The sequence below is a fragment of the Gymnoscopelus microlampas genome, assembly GCF_963454915.1.
Source record: "Gymnoscopelus microlampas genome assembly, chromosome: 10".
NCBI lineage: Eukaryota > Metazoa > Chordata > Actinopteri > Myctophiformes > Myctophidae > Gymnoscopelus > Gymnoscopelus microlampas.
Window position 1 is genome coordinate 21,468,318 of NC_139947.1, and position 15,547 is coordinate 21,483,864.

The 15,547-nt window shown below is 42.2% G+C and overlaps 1 protein-coding gene across 7 annotated transcripts in view; it reads right to left on the minus strand.

Moving 5' to 3' along the window:
• The window catches only part of trim33 (tripartite motif containing 33), a gene marked incomplete at its 5' end in the record, with an annotated part of 35,736 nt that extends 24,212 nt beyond the window's left edge, over nt 1-11,524 (minus strand). For 3 of the 7 annotated variants that reach the window (XM_084069224.1, XM_084069225.1, XM_084069228.1), the window contains 6 exons: nt 1,836-1,950; nt 2,783-2,899; nt 3,885-4,017; nt 5,532-5,679; nt 5,874-5,992; nt 10,726-11,518. In XM_084069224.1, coding sequence (XP_083925350.1) covers nt 1,836-1,950; nt 2,783-2,899; nt 3,885-4,017; nt 5,532-5,679; nt 5,874-5,992; nt 10,726-11,518 — 1,425 coding nt within the window. Of the gene's footprint in view, nt 1-1,835; nt 1,951-2,782; nt 2,900-3,884; nt 4,021-5,531; nt 5,680-5,873; nt 5,993-10,725 lie in introns of all 7 variants that reach the window. The other 4 variants (XM_084069229.1, XM_084069230.1, XM_084069226.1 and 1 more) reach the window with 2 other exon arrangements.
• Between the last annotated feature and the right edge of the window lie 4,023 nt (nt 11,525-15,547).

Genomic DNA, 15,547 nt, shown 5'->3' on the forward strand with positions numbered 1-15,547 from the left:
TAACGTTCTCGCCTGTAACTTCAAAATGGCGGCACGGATCGGCTCGGATTTTTTTGTATTTGTTTTTCACGGATCCCGTGTTTGTGTCGAACCAAATGAACGCGGATTTTAAACGGATTTAGCGGGGGCTATGACGACATGAAAAAAACAAAAAAACAACAAAAAGAGCTTGGCACTGGTAGGTACATTATGAGATTAACCTCTGGCGTCCAATGTGTTAAGGGGCCGACAACCCTGTTAGATGTGATATGACAATATACCATGGCCAGACTTATTGCCTTTATAAATGAGATGTCAAATATGGCAAAATGAAAACTACATAGGAGCTACATAGGAGCAATACCGTAAAAACTGTTCTTATTGGGATATGTCTATGGGTCGAGCCATCTAGAAAAGAGGGTCTGTGAGTCTGTGTGTCTGGTGCTAATCTCTCAAACCGGTGGACCAATCAACCAAATGTGCTGTGCAGGCTGCCAGTAGGCCAATTAGTCACTGCCCACATTTTCTTTTCTCACATATTGCATATATCCTTTTACTTTTTAGAAGATTACTTTCATACTAGAAGTCAGTGGAGGTCAGATTAGGCTGAAACTAAAATATGTTGATTATTACTGACATTATACTACTGACGGCATAGATGACCGATGTCATCTTAGTTGTATAGAAGTCATGCCATTATTAGACCCCGAATGTAGTCCTTGACAAGGCGGTTGCTATGCAACGTTTACGTAGGTTTCGAATTTCCTTAGTTTGCTCAGTTCTGCCTGTTGTCTATTGCCGTTTTTGATATGGAATAGAAATCTTAAAAAATATATTTAAACCACAACTACAATGCAGTTTGAAGATTTAAAACTACACCTTTCTCCTGACATCAGCCATCAACTATGTACAACTCAGTTCATCAATCTCATCTTTCTGCTGTTCTGCATGTCATTCTTTTAAGGTGGACTTTTCCCAGGAGCAAAACTCCAAGGATATCGATGTTCACGTTACATTTTGTGTGGATTTTACCTTGACCTACCATTAGCGGCCTAACACTTTCCCTTAGCTGCCGAGTGATATAGTGCTGTAGGAAGACATTACATTTTATAGCCATGCTATTATGGTCGTTATACCACAGCCTTCAAGCAATCAGATTACGTGATTTGACCTACCGGTTGTATAATTCAAATTCAATCACCAAAACATTATCCTCGAGTAAATTTCAACCAATACAGCTACAAAGTCTACAGGCAGTTTTACTCTCCCACATTAATACAAAATCCATTATGCACAGATATCCCAGTACAACAAACACAGGACAATCTGCCTGACCACTGATGCTTCATCTTAGGATCTTAAGAGATCCTTGTGGCGAGCAGACTTGTTGCAGTCAGAGGTGAAAGAATTACTCTGATTTTTTTACTTAAGTAAAGTAGAAGTAAGTAAAATACCACAATATAAACATACAGTAATGGCATCAAAATAGACAAATTGAAAGTACAAAAGCTTTTCTACATTTCAAATTTTCTTAGTAGCTTATCTGCAGGCTCGTGACAAGAAATGTTGTGAACTTGTAGATCAGCAAAAGGGGGCATGCCCATATATGGGCATAAACTGATGACATCAGGGATCTCCATATATGGGCATAAAAGGGACATGGACTGACAGATACAGAGATCTCCATATATAGGTACATCGGTTGGATCAGCGGTGCAACTTAGGTGTAGTAGAGTAGAAAGAAATGAAAAATGGAAATACTCAAGTAAAGTAAAAGTACCTTAACATTGTACTTAAGTAGAGTACTTGAGTAAATGTACTTAGTTACTTTCCACCACTGGTTGCATTTCACTTACTTCCAACTGCTGCAGCAAGGCCTTGCCCTTCTTGTTAATCTCATTGATGAGTGTGAATACGGCAATCTTGATCTCGTGTTCCACCTTCCTGTGCGTCTCGTTGAGCTCCTTTATCCTAGACAGAAGAACAATAACTTCATTTGTATAGCACCTTTCATACATAAAATGCAGCCTAAATTGCTTTACATTAAAATAGCAAATAAAAGGATGCCACAAGAAAAAAAACAAAGCTTAAACAGAGCTCAAAGGGATAGTTCACACAAAACATTACTTTTTTTTCCTATTGATTAGTCACCCCATGGACACTTGAATTCATGGATATTTCTTTTTTTCGTCGCACTCCTAAGCCAATAATTTGATGACAAGCGGACCGGTAGGCAGCGGTTCCGGTAGGAGACACAAAGGAGACTCTTTGTCTCCCCTACCCAAACCGCTGCCGGTCATCAAATTATTGGCTTAGGAATGCGACAAAAAACTAATGTTATTTGTTCAAATGTTAAAGCTCTATATTCTAGTAGTAATCATTGAAACCCCTGTTCAGTAACAGGGGTTTCCCCGTCTCTCCAGTGCCAAGTAAACAGAAAATACAGTTTCAAGTGGGACAACAATTTCATCCAACCATTTATCAGCTACATTGTTATAGTGTTCCTGTTCCATTTTTGTCTGCTCGTTTATTGCTTCATCACTTCCAGTTTCACTTGTTTATCCTGTATCAGGTAGGAGTTCTCTCTCCTGGTTGAATGAAATTGGAATCCTGACCTGAACATTTTTTTTTGTTCACTAAATAGTAGGCATGTAACGATTCACTCAACTCACGATACGAATCGAATCACGATACGATTGTTCACCATTTTTTAAACCCAAAATGATTTTCCAGACAAATGACCAATTCTTTTAGATTTAAATTATTTCTCTTATACAAGTTTGTATAGAATTCACACTCGTACCTGCTTTGCACCTGAGAGACAGAGTAGTGCACATAGCTCTTTTTCTCCTGTAGCTTGGTCATGTGGGTCTCGATGATGCCTTTCTGGTTCTGAAAGGCCTCCTCCAAGAACTGGTACCTGAAGTGCAATGAGGAAAATTGTGAGAGGACTAAATTAAATTATCGTTGTGTGATATATATATTGTATGGACAAAACATTACGTATTGCCACGTTTTACAGTTTGTCTTTATTTAAACGACACCTTCAAATAAAGCCTGCACTTGTAGATCTATTTTCAAAACATTTTGAAAAGTTTGTCAAATCTTGATACATTTAGATAAAAATAGGAAATTAACTAGAGGGAAACAGACAGATGAAGAGGAGATGGTGGTTATTTTTTCCCCTACACTGTTGAATGACACGGCTGCAATAGCTCTCACCGGGCATGATGTCAGATAACCCAATTATTGAAGGGCACTATGACATAGCTGGATAAATAATCCAGCTGCTACTGTGGCTGGTGGACAAAAAAAGGTTTGTTTCCAACTTATAGTACGGCCATGTTAATAAAGGACACCCTGAGCCTGCATGCTTCAACAAGCATACTGAAGGTCATGATTGGCAACACAAAGTAAGAGACAACAAGTGGACAGGCAGGAGAATTCTTCTTCTGAAATGTAAAAGATTTGCGTATCCAGAGCTACTACACAATGTCACATTATAAAACGTCCAAATGATAGCCGCATAGTTGCTACTCTAACTCATTTGTCAATTTATTTGTAAATTAGTATGTTTATCTATAGGACTCATATCTCGAAATCCATCAAACCAATCACGTTCTTGTTTAGCGTGAGTAGACTTCACAGTGCAGTGTTGAGTGTGAAGTCGGTCAGCCGCCATGCACCACCACGATTACATGCAAAGTCAATGTAAAAAAATATTACAGATGTTGTCCGTGAATGACGGGCGTTGTAAGCGAATGACATGAATTACATGCACGCGAGTATAGGCCTGCACTGACATCGTACCCGCTGACAACAGGTATTCATTGCACTAGTATAATACATTCTCAGTACTGCATAAGACAGCTAAACAAAATCAACTTCATTACGGTTACCGTTACCTATGTTCTTTGTGTTCGAGCAGCTGGCAGTCCCTGCAGGTTAGCGTGTCGCAGGTCTCACAGTAGAGTTTCAGGGGTTCCTGTTTGTGGACAGGACAGAAGACAGGCCTCTGCCCCGGTGCACTCACTGCTTCTGCTGAGACAAACGACAAGCTGAGTCACATAGAAAGTGCCCAATAAAGATCCTGAGTATGGATGGGTGATATACTATCTGGTATCATCATACACCCAGCCTTTATTTATGATCCCATGGATGAGGGTAGCGATAAAAGCACAGAGAGGGTGATATGCCACAGAGAGGGTGATATGCTATATCTGATATGGATAACGGCTGCCAAACCAAGCATAAGTGCCACTGTTGGTCACCTCACTGCAGACGGACCTCAACATGTGAAACATGGCCTCGACGGTTGCTGCGTTTATCAAATGCTAACTTCTTGTTGTCTTTGTGACTAAATAACCTGTGAGTATGTGATAACCCACCAGCTCAGTGGTGTTGTGGTTAGAGTGTCCGCCCTGAGACTGGGAGGTCGGGGTTCAATCAATGGCTGTGTCATACCAAAGACAATACACATGGTACCCATTGCCTCCCTGCTTGGCATTCAGCATCAAGGGTTGCATTGGGTCCCTGTGACATACTAGCATCATGTCCACGGGGTATACTTGTACAAGCTGCCTCACGCAAAGGAAATAGGAGACAGGCTCCTGACCTATGGGCCATATGGCTCGGTAACTGTTGGTTCCCAAGGCTTGTGTGATAAAATATCACCTGGGCATTCACCGTACCCACTGGTAACCAACCTCAGGCCTGGCTGCTTCAGTCCTCAGAATGATATGCCAGCCCTCGTTTGCATAACCTCAGGCAACGCAGAATGTCCGGGTGATAATCAATATGTATTATTACATAAATATTACATCATTCAGCCCCAATGTGCCTCATGCCGATCTAGGACAACAATGTAATGCAAGATGCTCAAACAGAGAAAATTCAAGAATTTAATAGAAAAATATAAAGTCTGCACACTGGTTAGAAATGCTCTGCTGTGTTTCATGGTGCTCTTTATTGTACACTCAAACACAGCAGTTTAGTTTGTTTTCATGCAAAAAATAAAGATTTTCTCGGGCCAAAACCTAATAGATTTAGTAGTTAACTAAACATTAGGGTTTTGTCATTCACAAACTGTTGTTCTGGTCTGCAAATTTCACAGAAATACACAATTTAATTGTTTTTTTGTACGGATCACTATGAACATGTTTATTGTGATCAAATCGCAATATGCAAAATGCTATATTATTTGAAGTCCATCCCTAACTCTAAAGCAAAATGTCATGGGTGTTTGAGGACTGAATTATGACAGGACTGAAATAAAAAACAGGAAAGGGGGGCTTTAAAGAAAGACCCCCAGGAAAGGAGCCCCACCCCACAAACTATGACCAGGCCAGTGAAATAGTGTATAATCTAAAGCAATCTCTGCAGCACTGTCACCATGGCAACAGCCTATCGGCAGTGCATCTCCAGTAGGATTGCACCCACTGTATATAGTGAGGGGATAGTCTTACTGTGCTTCATGCACAACCTGCTTCGTCAGATCTCCGGTCATTCATTCACAAAGTAGACGTGACCCCGTGTGTCATGGGGCAGCTTACCAGAGTCGCCATCCCCCATTGTGCGAATCTTGTGGTCCTTGGTTATTTTCACCCTCTGGTGGGCCTCCACACACGTCTTACACAGCCACTCGCCACACTCGACGCAGAAGCCTATGGTTCCAGCGTTGTCCTCGCAGCTGGTACATACCTTGGGAAGACGAGAGCAATGAGCATGTAAAAATCTCTCCGTACCAGTTGCCTGGACCTCTCATCACATGGCTGGCTGGCTTGTTCTCAAAGTAAACCCAGTGTCAACAATGCCCAGTGTCCACTGACGCTTGCCAGCATGGCAGAGCATCAGGGCTAGATTGGATTTTTAGAAAACATTGTGGTCACAAGTACCTGTGCTGCCTTTTCAGCCGAAGAGTTGGTAGCCTCTGTGGTGTCTTTGACAAAGTAGTTGTCGATTATGTCACTCTGTTTGTAATCCTGGTGACATACTGAGCAGCGCATCACATTCACTGGGAAAAGGGAACAGAACACAGGTCAACAGGCTTTTCACTATAAATGCTGAAATATTTTGATATTTGAAAATCTTATTCAGAGGCCTGTCATTATCTTTACCTGCCTGTTTACTTCATTGAGACTCATACAATGATTATGAATCCAAAGTAATAATGGGTCAACTTCATAGGTAGTGGATTAGTGAAAGGTTTTCAGCAAACTTTAATTCATTTCCATAATTTCCTTAAGGGTAATTCCTGATGTTATTGAAAATTCCTGGAACTGGGGCACCCCTAATTAATTTAGTGCTCCTCATGAGGAAATTCAATCACATCATCCTAGACATTTTTATTAAAATATTAAATCAAATTACAAAACAATAAGAGCCATTTCTCTAAATCCTGTAATTTTGCATAGTTAATTAAATTAGCTGGTAAAATTGAGTTAACGTTTCAATCTTACTCCCCCAAAGACAAATTAGCTCAAGGCATTGCAATGCTTTGTGACTATTAAGTATAATGTTATGCGCAATATAAAACTTCTCATAAATGTTTTAAATTGAAAGGCATAAGTACCCCCTCCCTCCAGCACCTCATAAACCCACAAACTTAACTCCCCCTCACCAGCTGGCTGCAGTGGAAACCAGTGTAATCCGGTTTGAGCCGGTCTAAACTGGCTTGAGCAGCACACAGCCGGTTTGTGTAAGCTCCAGCTGCACAAAACTGTGAGTGATCAGTTGTGAAAGCAGCTGGAGCCGGATTGTATAGAGCCCCCCCCCCCCCCCCCCCCCCCCCCACACACACACACACAGATGTGAGTGAACTGGACATATCTGTATATAAACATGTGGGGGGTCTGTAACATGCACAGCCTCACGTACACACACACACACACACACACACACACACACACACACACACAGTAGGACTACTTCTGTATTTTTAACAACAACCACATTCTACACAATGGGATTGTGGGTACTTGTTTCTCCATATTCATCAATATAACCCTCATTGATTAAGGGAATAAATATGAAGCCAAAAAATGCCTGAGAATGGCCTGAATAAATCCAAACAATGAAGTATCATTCTGTTAGCCTTGCTTTACATGCTTGGCAGAGGATTTCATCATAGGTCAAGCTAGAGCCGGGACTTTCTTCTCTCTTTTTTTTTGTTGCAATGAGGAACAAAGAATTACAACATTATGGGAATCCAAAAATACTTTTGATCTGTGTATCCACTATCCATCATCCATCCAATCATGCAGCATTTCCCTCCCTGAAAAGTGGCTGTTGTCTCACATGGAGCGTCTAGTAATGTGCAGGTTAACAGTAGCCTCACTGAGGCATCACATGGACCAGTGTCTGGAGTATCAATAGTGTCAACTGACCTTCTGGATATAAAAGGGCATTATAACAGAGGTTGTGTATGGCATGGGGGTCATTCAAAGGTCAGCCTTTATTAAAACTAGATTCATAGGCTACTTGCAGCAGAAGAAAGTGATGACAGCTAAGCTGTTCAGTGTCATAAGACTTTAGTCTCGGGGCAGTACTTCCTTTTCCATTTCCTCATTTAATTCAGTTTTCCTCTGGGAAAAAAAGTATACAAGTGAAGCTTATGTTCTGAAACTTGACCACTCTGACAATTAACACAGTTTTTTTTGTGTTATTTATTATGGACCACCACCTTACATCTAACTTGACTGATCACAGGGACCTCTTTAAAAATATCAATGAGTAGCCAAGCTAACCGTTTTAACCCTTGTGTCAGGTAATAATCTATTGAGTCAATGAGCAAACCTATTTTGCAGTATTTGATAGTGAAGGAGTCAGTAAGCAATATCCTGCTTTGGTTAATGTGCCACTCTGCACAGAGTATGGCTGCAACAGGCTAACTTGTGATTGAACCATAGTCTGAAAATCATTTGCAACGCTGACGACATTAGGATCCTTCAATCAACCGATATCTGAAAGGAAATGGAAAATCTACACATGCGTATGCGATACTATTTTATTTCATTATTTTTTGCTTGCTTTTTTTACTGGACACTAAAATAGAATTTAGACCATAAATTCCAACGGCATTAAATTCAATCGAAGCCAATACCAAGGAGATTTTGTGCAAGACAGAGGATTAAGATCATGTGAAAGTCTCCAATGAAACAGAGACCTATTAATTTAGGCTATTTGATGGTGGATGGCAAGCAGGGTGGTCCACTCCGACAACTCAGTTGTAGCATAAACACTGAACTACCATTGTCTTGGGTGAAATTTAGAGGAGTTCTCCACAGTCAAATGTGTGGATGTTTAGTAAATTATTTAGTCAACTAATTTGTGACATTAGCTGTGTTGAGCGACGCCTAGCTCTGGTCCATAGCTACGTCGCTACGTTTTGATTACATCGCATTCTGAACATGGAGCTTTGCTGTCTTACTGTCAGGGCTTGTTTCTGGAGCAGGTCTCGCTAGGGGTCATTGCCCCTAGTGACCCCAAGAGACAGAGGGGAGTATGGCTGTAGTTTTTTACGTCTGCAACTCTGCATGACTACGACAGCACACAGACAATCTGGGTTGCTTTGATTGGCTGACTCAGCCATACAGAGAGCGTTGACAGACTTGGCATCATGTACTGATCATTATTCCTACCACTAAAGACATGGAGATAAGGTTGCAAAGTATTCTTTTCAACATGAATACGTGTTTCACATCGTTATGAAAAACAAGATTCTGTGATTTCACAGAGAAACTCTGGTAAGACAATAGGACATATTATAATGATGTTCAAAGGAAGTATGTATATTTTCTGGTTAATCACAGTTTACACTAATAGGTTAATTTAAGATAAATGGCGACAAACACTGAGTCAATAATTGGGCCTCAGGTTTAATATAGAAGTTGCTGTGGCACTAAACAATAATTAAGGTAGTGGGCCCTGCCACACATACTGAGACAATTAGCCTACATGGTCATGTGTTCCAATTACAGTGGCAGGTCCACAACAACACTGTATATATTTGAGCTGAGGGTTCAAAGCCAAACTTGACATCTGACGACAAAATAACACCATGTCAGTCAGATACTGGGTTGTGGAGCTAATAGTAACAGTAATCATGACCTTGTGTTGATGATAGTAGTGTATTATGTCATTGGACATGGACAGTGTCAGTGACACACACATCCTTTATTGAGTAGTCAAGTTTTATATCAAGGACCCCAAGTGAATATGCATTTGGCCACAGACCCCCATCTGAAAATATTGTGTGCCCGGGACCCCCATACGAGATTTTGTTGTTAAAATGTTTCAGAAATATTCAAAATGTTGTCAAAAATGTTCCAAGGCTTTTTGAAAATAGCCGATCTAGAGCCGTTTTCAAACATCCCATGTATGCAGGGTTAATTAACAATAACATTTGGCATGTAATAATCGAATTGTATATCTAAAAGTTATACTGATACATAAATGTTAAATCGATGTCTAAATGTCATGTTCATATCTAGGCTTAAATTTAGTCTGGTTGACAACTATGACATTTAATAGTGGCCAAGATAAGATATAGTGGATACATAAAAGGTCCATAAAAACACAGCTTATGATTATGAAGCACAATCAGTAGGCCTATACATCGAGCCTATACATTGAGTGCCTACATAGTCATCTATTAGTAATTAGTACTTAAAGACATAAAGTTACTAAGGTAGGTATTAACCGGGACCTAAGTATAGCAATTTTGAGTCAGTACTTCTTAGAAATAGTGCACATATACAGTATAATCTTTATAGTAGTGCATTAATGAGTGCACACATCAAAGACATAATCTAAGTGTTACATAACAAGTCATCAACATGCCATATCCAAGTAATAAGACATTAACAGCATTAGTATGTCAACTTAAATATTATAGCTCAGGTCAGTGAATTATTTATGAAGTTTACATCAACCTTTAGTAGTGAATAATAGCTTGGTTAAGTGATGATCACAACTCAACACAGAGCTAGATGCCAATCATCTACACATTGTTGTTAGACATCTATAATGTTGATAACTAAGGTAATTATAAAAATACATAAATATAATGTTAATATGCAAATTACCTATATGCTGTAGTCATCTAAATTTTACACTGGCATTGTGAAACACACCTTTTAAAATGGAGTGGATTAATAACAACAGAAGCAATTGGCCAGGTAGTAGTTGTAAATAGGAGGTACAAAAACGTGTAGCCAGGCTTGGGGGGGCTAAAGTAAACTACTCATAATGGTAACCTACACTTTATAACAAAGCTAAACGGATAAGTATAGGTCTCAATTATTTACAGCAACAGTTTGTGGGGGTGTGGTCCCTACATTATGAGTAGGGAATAGGGATGCATTCGTGCTCAGTAGTACAACGGACCACAGGTGGTGTAATATTGGAGGTCGTCATAAGAATCTACGACAGTGGTTCTCAAATAGTAGATTCCAGGGACTCTCATGGTTCCTTTAGGGGGGTCTAAATTGACCCTTACAAGTCTGTACTGACAGTATACAAACGGGTCCATTTGGTTCAATTTGTATACTGACAGAGTTAAGGGGAGACCTTGAAATGTAAAAGTTTGAGTGATCTATGCCTTGCTCGCTGACACACAAAGTTTGGGGCTATATCCATTTGTAACTCTGAGTGAAAGCCAAACAAATGGGACAGTTTATTTCCCCACCCTCTTCAGCTCAATAAATACATGTATGAATATTAATACATGCGGACCGAGTAACTCACCTATATGTGTGTCTGTCTGGCCGTGTGGCCCAGGCACCTGGACGCTGATCTGTCGGTCGGGCTGCGGGATGCATTTCAGGCAAAACGAGTGCAGGCAGGGCAACAGTTTGGGTTCGCAATCACGGCTCTGGAGGTTTTGTTTACACACAGCGCACGTATCCAATAAATTGAGGGGGGCTGGCGGGGTGGGGGTGGTAGTGGTGGTAGAGGTGGTGGAGGCTGCTGCTGCTGGCGTGGTGCCCCCCCCTGGAGCCGCAACCGCCGCCGCGGGAGGAGGGGGAGACATTTCCGTGGTGAGTCCGCTGCTTCCAGAATAATTATTAGCCGCGTCCCCCCCAGCAGCAGCGGCGGCGGCAGGGGGAGCCGGGGACGGGGTGGTCACTGAGGCCGGGGACGGGGTTGTCACTGAGGCCGGGGACGGGGTGGTCACCGGGGCAGGCTCCGCGGTGCTGTTCTCCCCCGTCGGCGGCGGACTAGCAGTGCTGTTGCTGCTGCTGTTCAAGCTGTTGTTGCCGTTAGCTTCGGCGCCGTTAGCGTCCCCTCCTCCTTCTCCTCCTCCTCCTCCGCTGGTGGTGGTGGCGGCGGGTGTCGGAGGTGCCTGTGCCTGGGGAGGAACAACAACATTCTCCGGGGGCTCAGTCTCCTCGCCGCCGGCCGTGGTTGGGTTCGGCTCGATGATTATTACTGCGTTGTCTTCTTTCGACGTGTCGGGGTCCCCGTTGGCTTGAGCCAACGGGACTGTATCCGAATTGCTGGAGGTATCCATACCCTCCTCGCCTTTGTTGTCCGCCATCTTCCTTCCTCTTTGAACCGATTCACGTCGTGCGTAACTGTTGCCGAGAAAGAGCGTCATGACGTCGTTGGCAGACGTTTATGAGGTTAACCGCGTCACCGCCAGGCGAGCCTGATTCCCTTTTACTGATCAGTGCTCATATCAGGTCTAAAGCCCGCCTACTGTAATCCGCTTATTTACGCACACACATTCATGCACTCACAGGAACCGTTTCCGTATCCGCTCTAAACCGGATCTGCAACCTGAAAATAAAATTGTCAAAAGGAGGAGCTCTCCCCCACACTGTGGTTAATTCGTTTGATAAATAAAACCACAAAAAGGTAGCCTATGTAATACTTCACATTTGTACACGTGTTTGACTATTAATGATACAATACGAAGGTAGAGAGGCTACACAGATATTGACTTACACATAAATCTCTTCAAAAGAAAAAGAAAACACAAACATGTTCATTTCTGTCAAAGTTTCATCAACCTCACACACACACAAAATAAAACTGAGGCTTTTTGGTCAGGGGGCCTATGGATAATTCCTTTTCTATGCCAAGTTCAAAAAACAAAAAAGCTATATCCGTTTTTCATTCTAAAGCAAACAAACAAAAAAAGCCTCTTTTTCCATGTTTACTCTACAAACCCAGAAACACTAAAACGACACCAAAGCGGTCCCCTTTTTCGTTTTGCTTCATTCCTTTTTGTCATTCTTTGAGGTGCAACTGAAGAAGGAATAAGGTGTTGCTTTTCGCTTTTTTCATATCGAGAACTCGGATCCAAAACGGAAGTGGCGTCATTTCACCGTTCTGCCTTACAGAATTAATAAACGCTAAATCAAGTCAAAACTGCCAGCTTTTTCATTTTTGTCTTTTGCATTCTATCATTATGTATTTTGGGACTAAAGAAGTAAATTGGCGTCATAGTGTTTTCCTTTTCAGTTTCACAATACGAAAAACCCAAATGGATTATTTTATTTGTATTTATTATTTATTTCCTTCTCAGTAAAAAGAGAGTAAATTGGCGTCATAGTGTTTTCCTCTTCAGTTTCACAATACGAAAAGCCCAAATGGATTATTTTATTTTTATTTATTATTTATTTCCTTCTCAGTAAAAAAGAGACAGTTCACGACGTCACGGGAGAGGTGGGGCGGAGTCGGGCATGAGGGTATGGAGTGGGGTGAGGTTTGGGGTTTATGGAGGTGGAGGATTTGGGAGGTGGGGGCGGGGGGGCTTCACGTCGGAGGTGGGGGGGGGGGGGGGGGGGGGCACAGCTTACATGCATTTTCTTTCTTTATTTTATTTTTTCTCACTTTCCCCAATAATTGTGTTTTGTGTGTAGGTGATTAGCGTAGTGGTTAGGCCAGGGGTCTTCAACGTTTTCAGCCCAAGGACCCCCTAGCTGAGAGAGAGATGAAGCAGGGACCCCCTCTATATTGAATAAAATTGTGTTTCAGATTCAACTTGTGTTTACGTGGTCTGCTATTCTTTCCCTCTACACCTAAACCTCTTTGCCAAAAATAGCCGATCTACAAGCTCACAACGTTGTGAGCTTGTAGATCTGCTACTTTTGGCTAAAGTTCTCATCAGAAAAGGGATGCTAGGGTAGGGTTCAAGTGGTTAAGGTAAAAAAAAAAAAAATATCGCACAAAGATTTGGCGGACCCCCTGTAGTAACCCTGAGGACCCCCTAGGGGTCCCGGACCCCCTGTTGAAGACCCCAGACATTTTAAGCAACTTTGACAGATAGTGCCTGATATACCAAATGAAACACTGACGCTCTTATCCGTAACAACCACTTTAGCCCTATTTTATAGGCTATGTGAAAATGGCAGATATTACAACGCGTCGCATCACGCGCGAGCGCGCACACACACACACACACACACACACACACACACACACACACACACACACACACACACACACACACACACACACACACACACACACACACACACACACACACACACACACACACACACGTCGGTCTGATGTGCGTGCGGGTCGGGTTTTTTCATGACCCGCCCCGCCCTGCCCCACCACGGAACCCAACCCGCCTCAACCCGTCCCGCGATCCCATACATAAATCTATGTCTCAACCCGCCCCGCGACCCGCGGTGGGAATATATTTATATAGCGCTCTTTTAAGTAATTCATTTTGTCTCTAATCAAGCGAAAATCTTTTCTGCGCAGAGAGCTGCTTGAGTGCCTGTCTGTCTGTCTGTCTGTCTGTCTGTCTGTCTGTCTGTCTGTCTGTCTGTCTGTCTGTCTGTCTATACATCTATTTAAATATCTATCTATCTATCTATCTATCTATCTATCTATCTATCTATCTATCTATCTATCTATCTATCTATCTATCTATCAGCAATAAGGCCTAGCTCCCCCCCATAAACAATATCAGTTTAATGATGACAGCCCCGAATTCCGTCCGTCCGTAACCCGCGGGTCAGTCGCTCTCACACGCATTTAAAAAAAATAATAATTTATAATTGTATTTAGCCCATGACAATGTTGTGCTAGACCAGGGGTCTTCAACGTTTTCAGCCCAAGGACGAGAGAGAGATGAAGCAGGACCCCCTCTATTAAAATTGTGTTTCAGATTCAACTTGTGTTTACGTGGTCTGCTATTCTTTCCACCTAAACCTCTTTGCCAAAAATAGCCGATCTACAAGCTCACAACGCCTCGCAGCTTGAGGCGTTGTGAGCTTGTAGATCTGCTACTTTTGGCTAAAGTTCTCCTCAGAAAAGGGATGCTAGGGTTCAAGTGGTTAAGTAAAAAAAAAAATCATATCACACAAATATTTGGCGGACCCCCTGTAGTAACTCTGAGGACCCCCTAGGGGTCCCGGACCCCCTGTTGAAGACCCCTGGATTAGGCAGTCAGAGCTGACAAGTGTCGGTGTTGCGCCCCGAACATATTCAATGTGCGCTGCAGTGTGAGCTTGTGGATCTGCAAAGCGATCCTGATGAATTATGCTTTAATAATGTGACATTGTAGCCTTCGTCTGGCAGAAGGGGGGGGGGGGGTAATAATAATGAGAATAAAAGTAAAATCCTTCAAATTATTGAATGATTATAATTATAATGAGGTAAGCTCTGTCTGGCTCTGCTACATGGTCAGTCCATAATTACTATTCACAAATGGAAAGGGGGAAAACAGCTCGTTTACAGCTTATTATACCACCCAATAGCTTACATTTTGATTCATTCTCTGTGGCTGCGGTTACATGGACATCATGTATTCATTCAGAATGAACTCATTCTGAATAGAGGAATCTGTTCCACAGTTCCACTCACCTGTTTACATGGGACCTGAATAAAAGTATTCCTCGGTTACATGACCCAAAGCATTCATTCGCAATATAACTTTTGACATGCGCAAAGTGGTTCTCGCCTACGCCCGGGCATGGATCAGGGGCCGCCCGGCTCCACTAGGGGCAGAGCTTCCCCTGGTGGGCATGGGAGGAGGCAATCCTCGCAACCCGATCGCCCCCCAAACACGGTGAAAAAAAAACAAAAACGGATTGACAAACGCATGCCTTGCCCTTGTGCGTCTGTCTACAAACTAAGTGCCTTTGATCCTAACCACCTTTGATGTGTGCGCAAATGGGCCATCAAGTTTGTCTGATCTCCCAGTGGGGAGCTAACGACCGCTGTTGATTCATTGACTGAAGCCATCCACACCTATTTAATTGTTGTTGTTTTTTTCCTCGAAAGCAAAATTGTTAAAAGACTCATCGAGAAATCATCGAGGATCACGCCCCCCCCCCCCTTTTAACTCATTAATAATACATTCTTAATTCATAACTAATAACGAATTGCTTGAGCTGTATATTTTAAATATAAGAACAGTTTTTGCACACAGGGGCTGGACTTTACGCACCGTCTTTACGCACGTTGGATTTACTTGCATGCAACGTGTCTGTCTGTCTGTCTGTCTGTCTGTCTGTCTGTCTGTCTGTCTGTCTGTCTGTCTGTCTGTCTGTCTGTCTATCTAGTTAGTGAGCGCTATCTATCGTAAGCCTCTTCAGAAGCT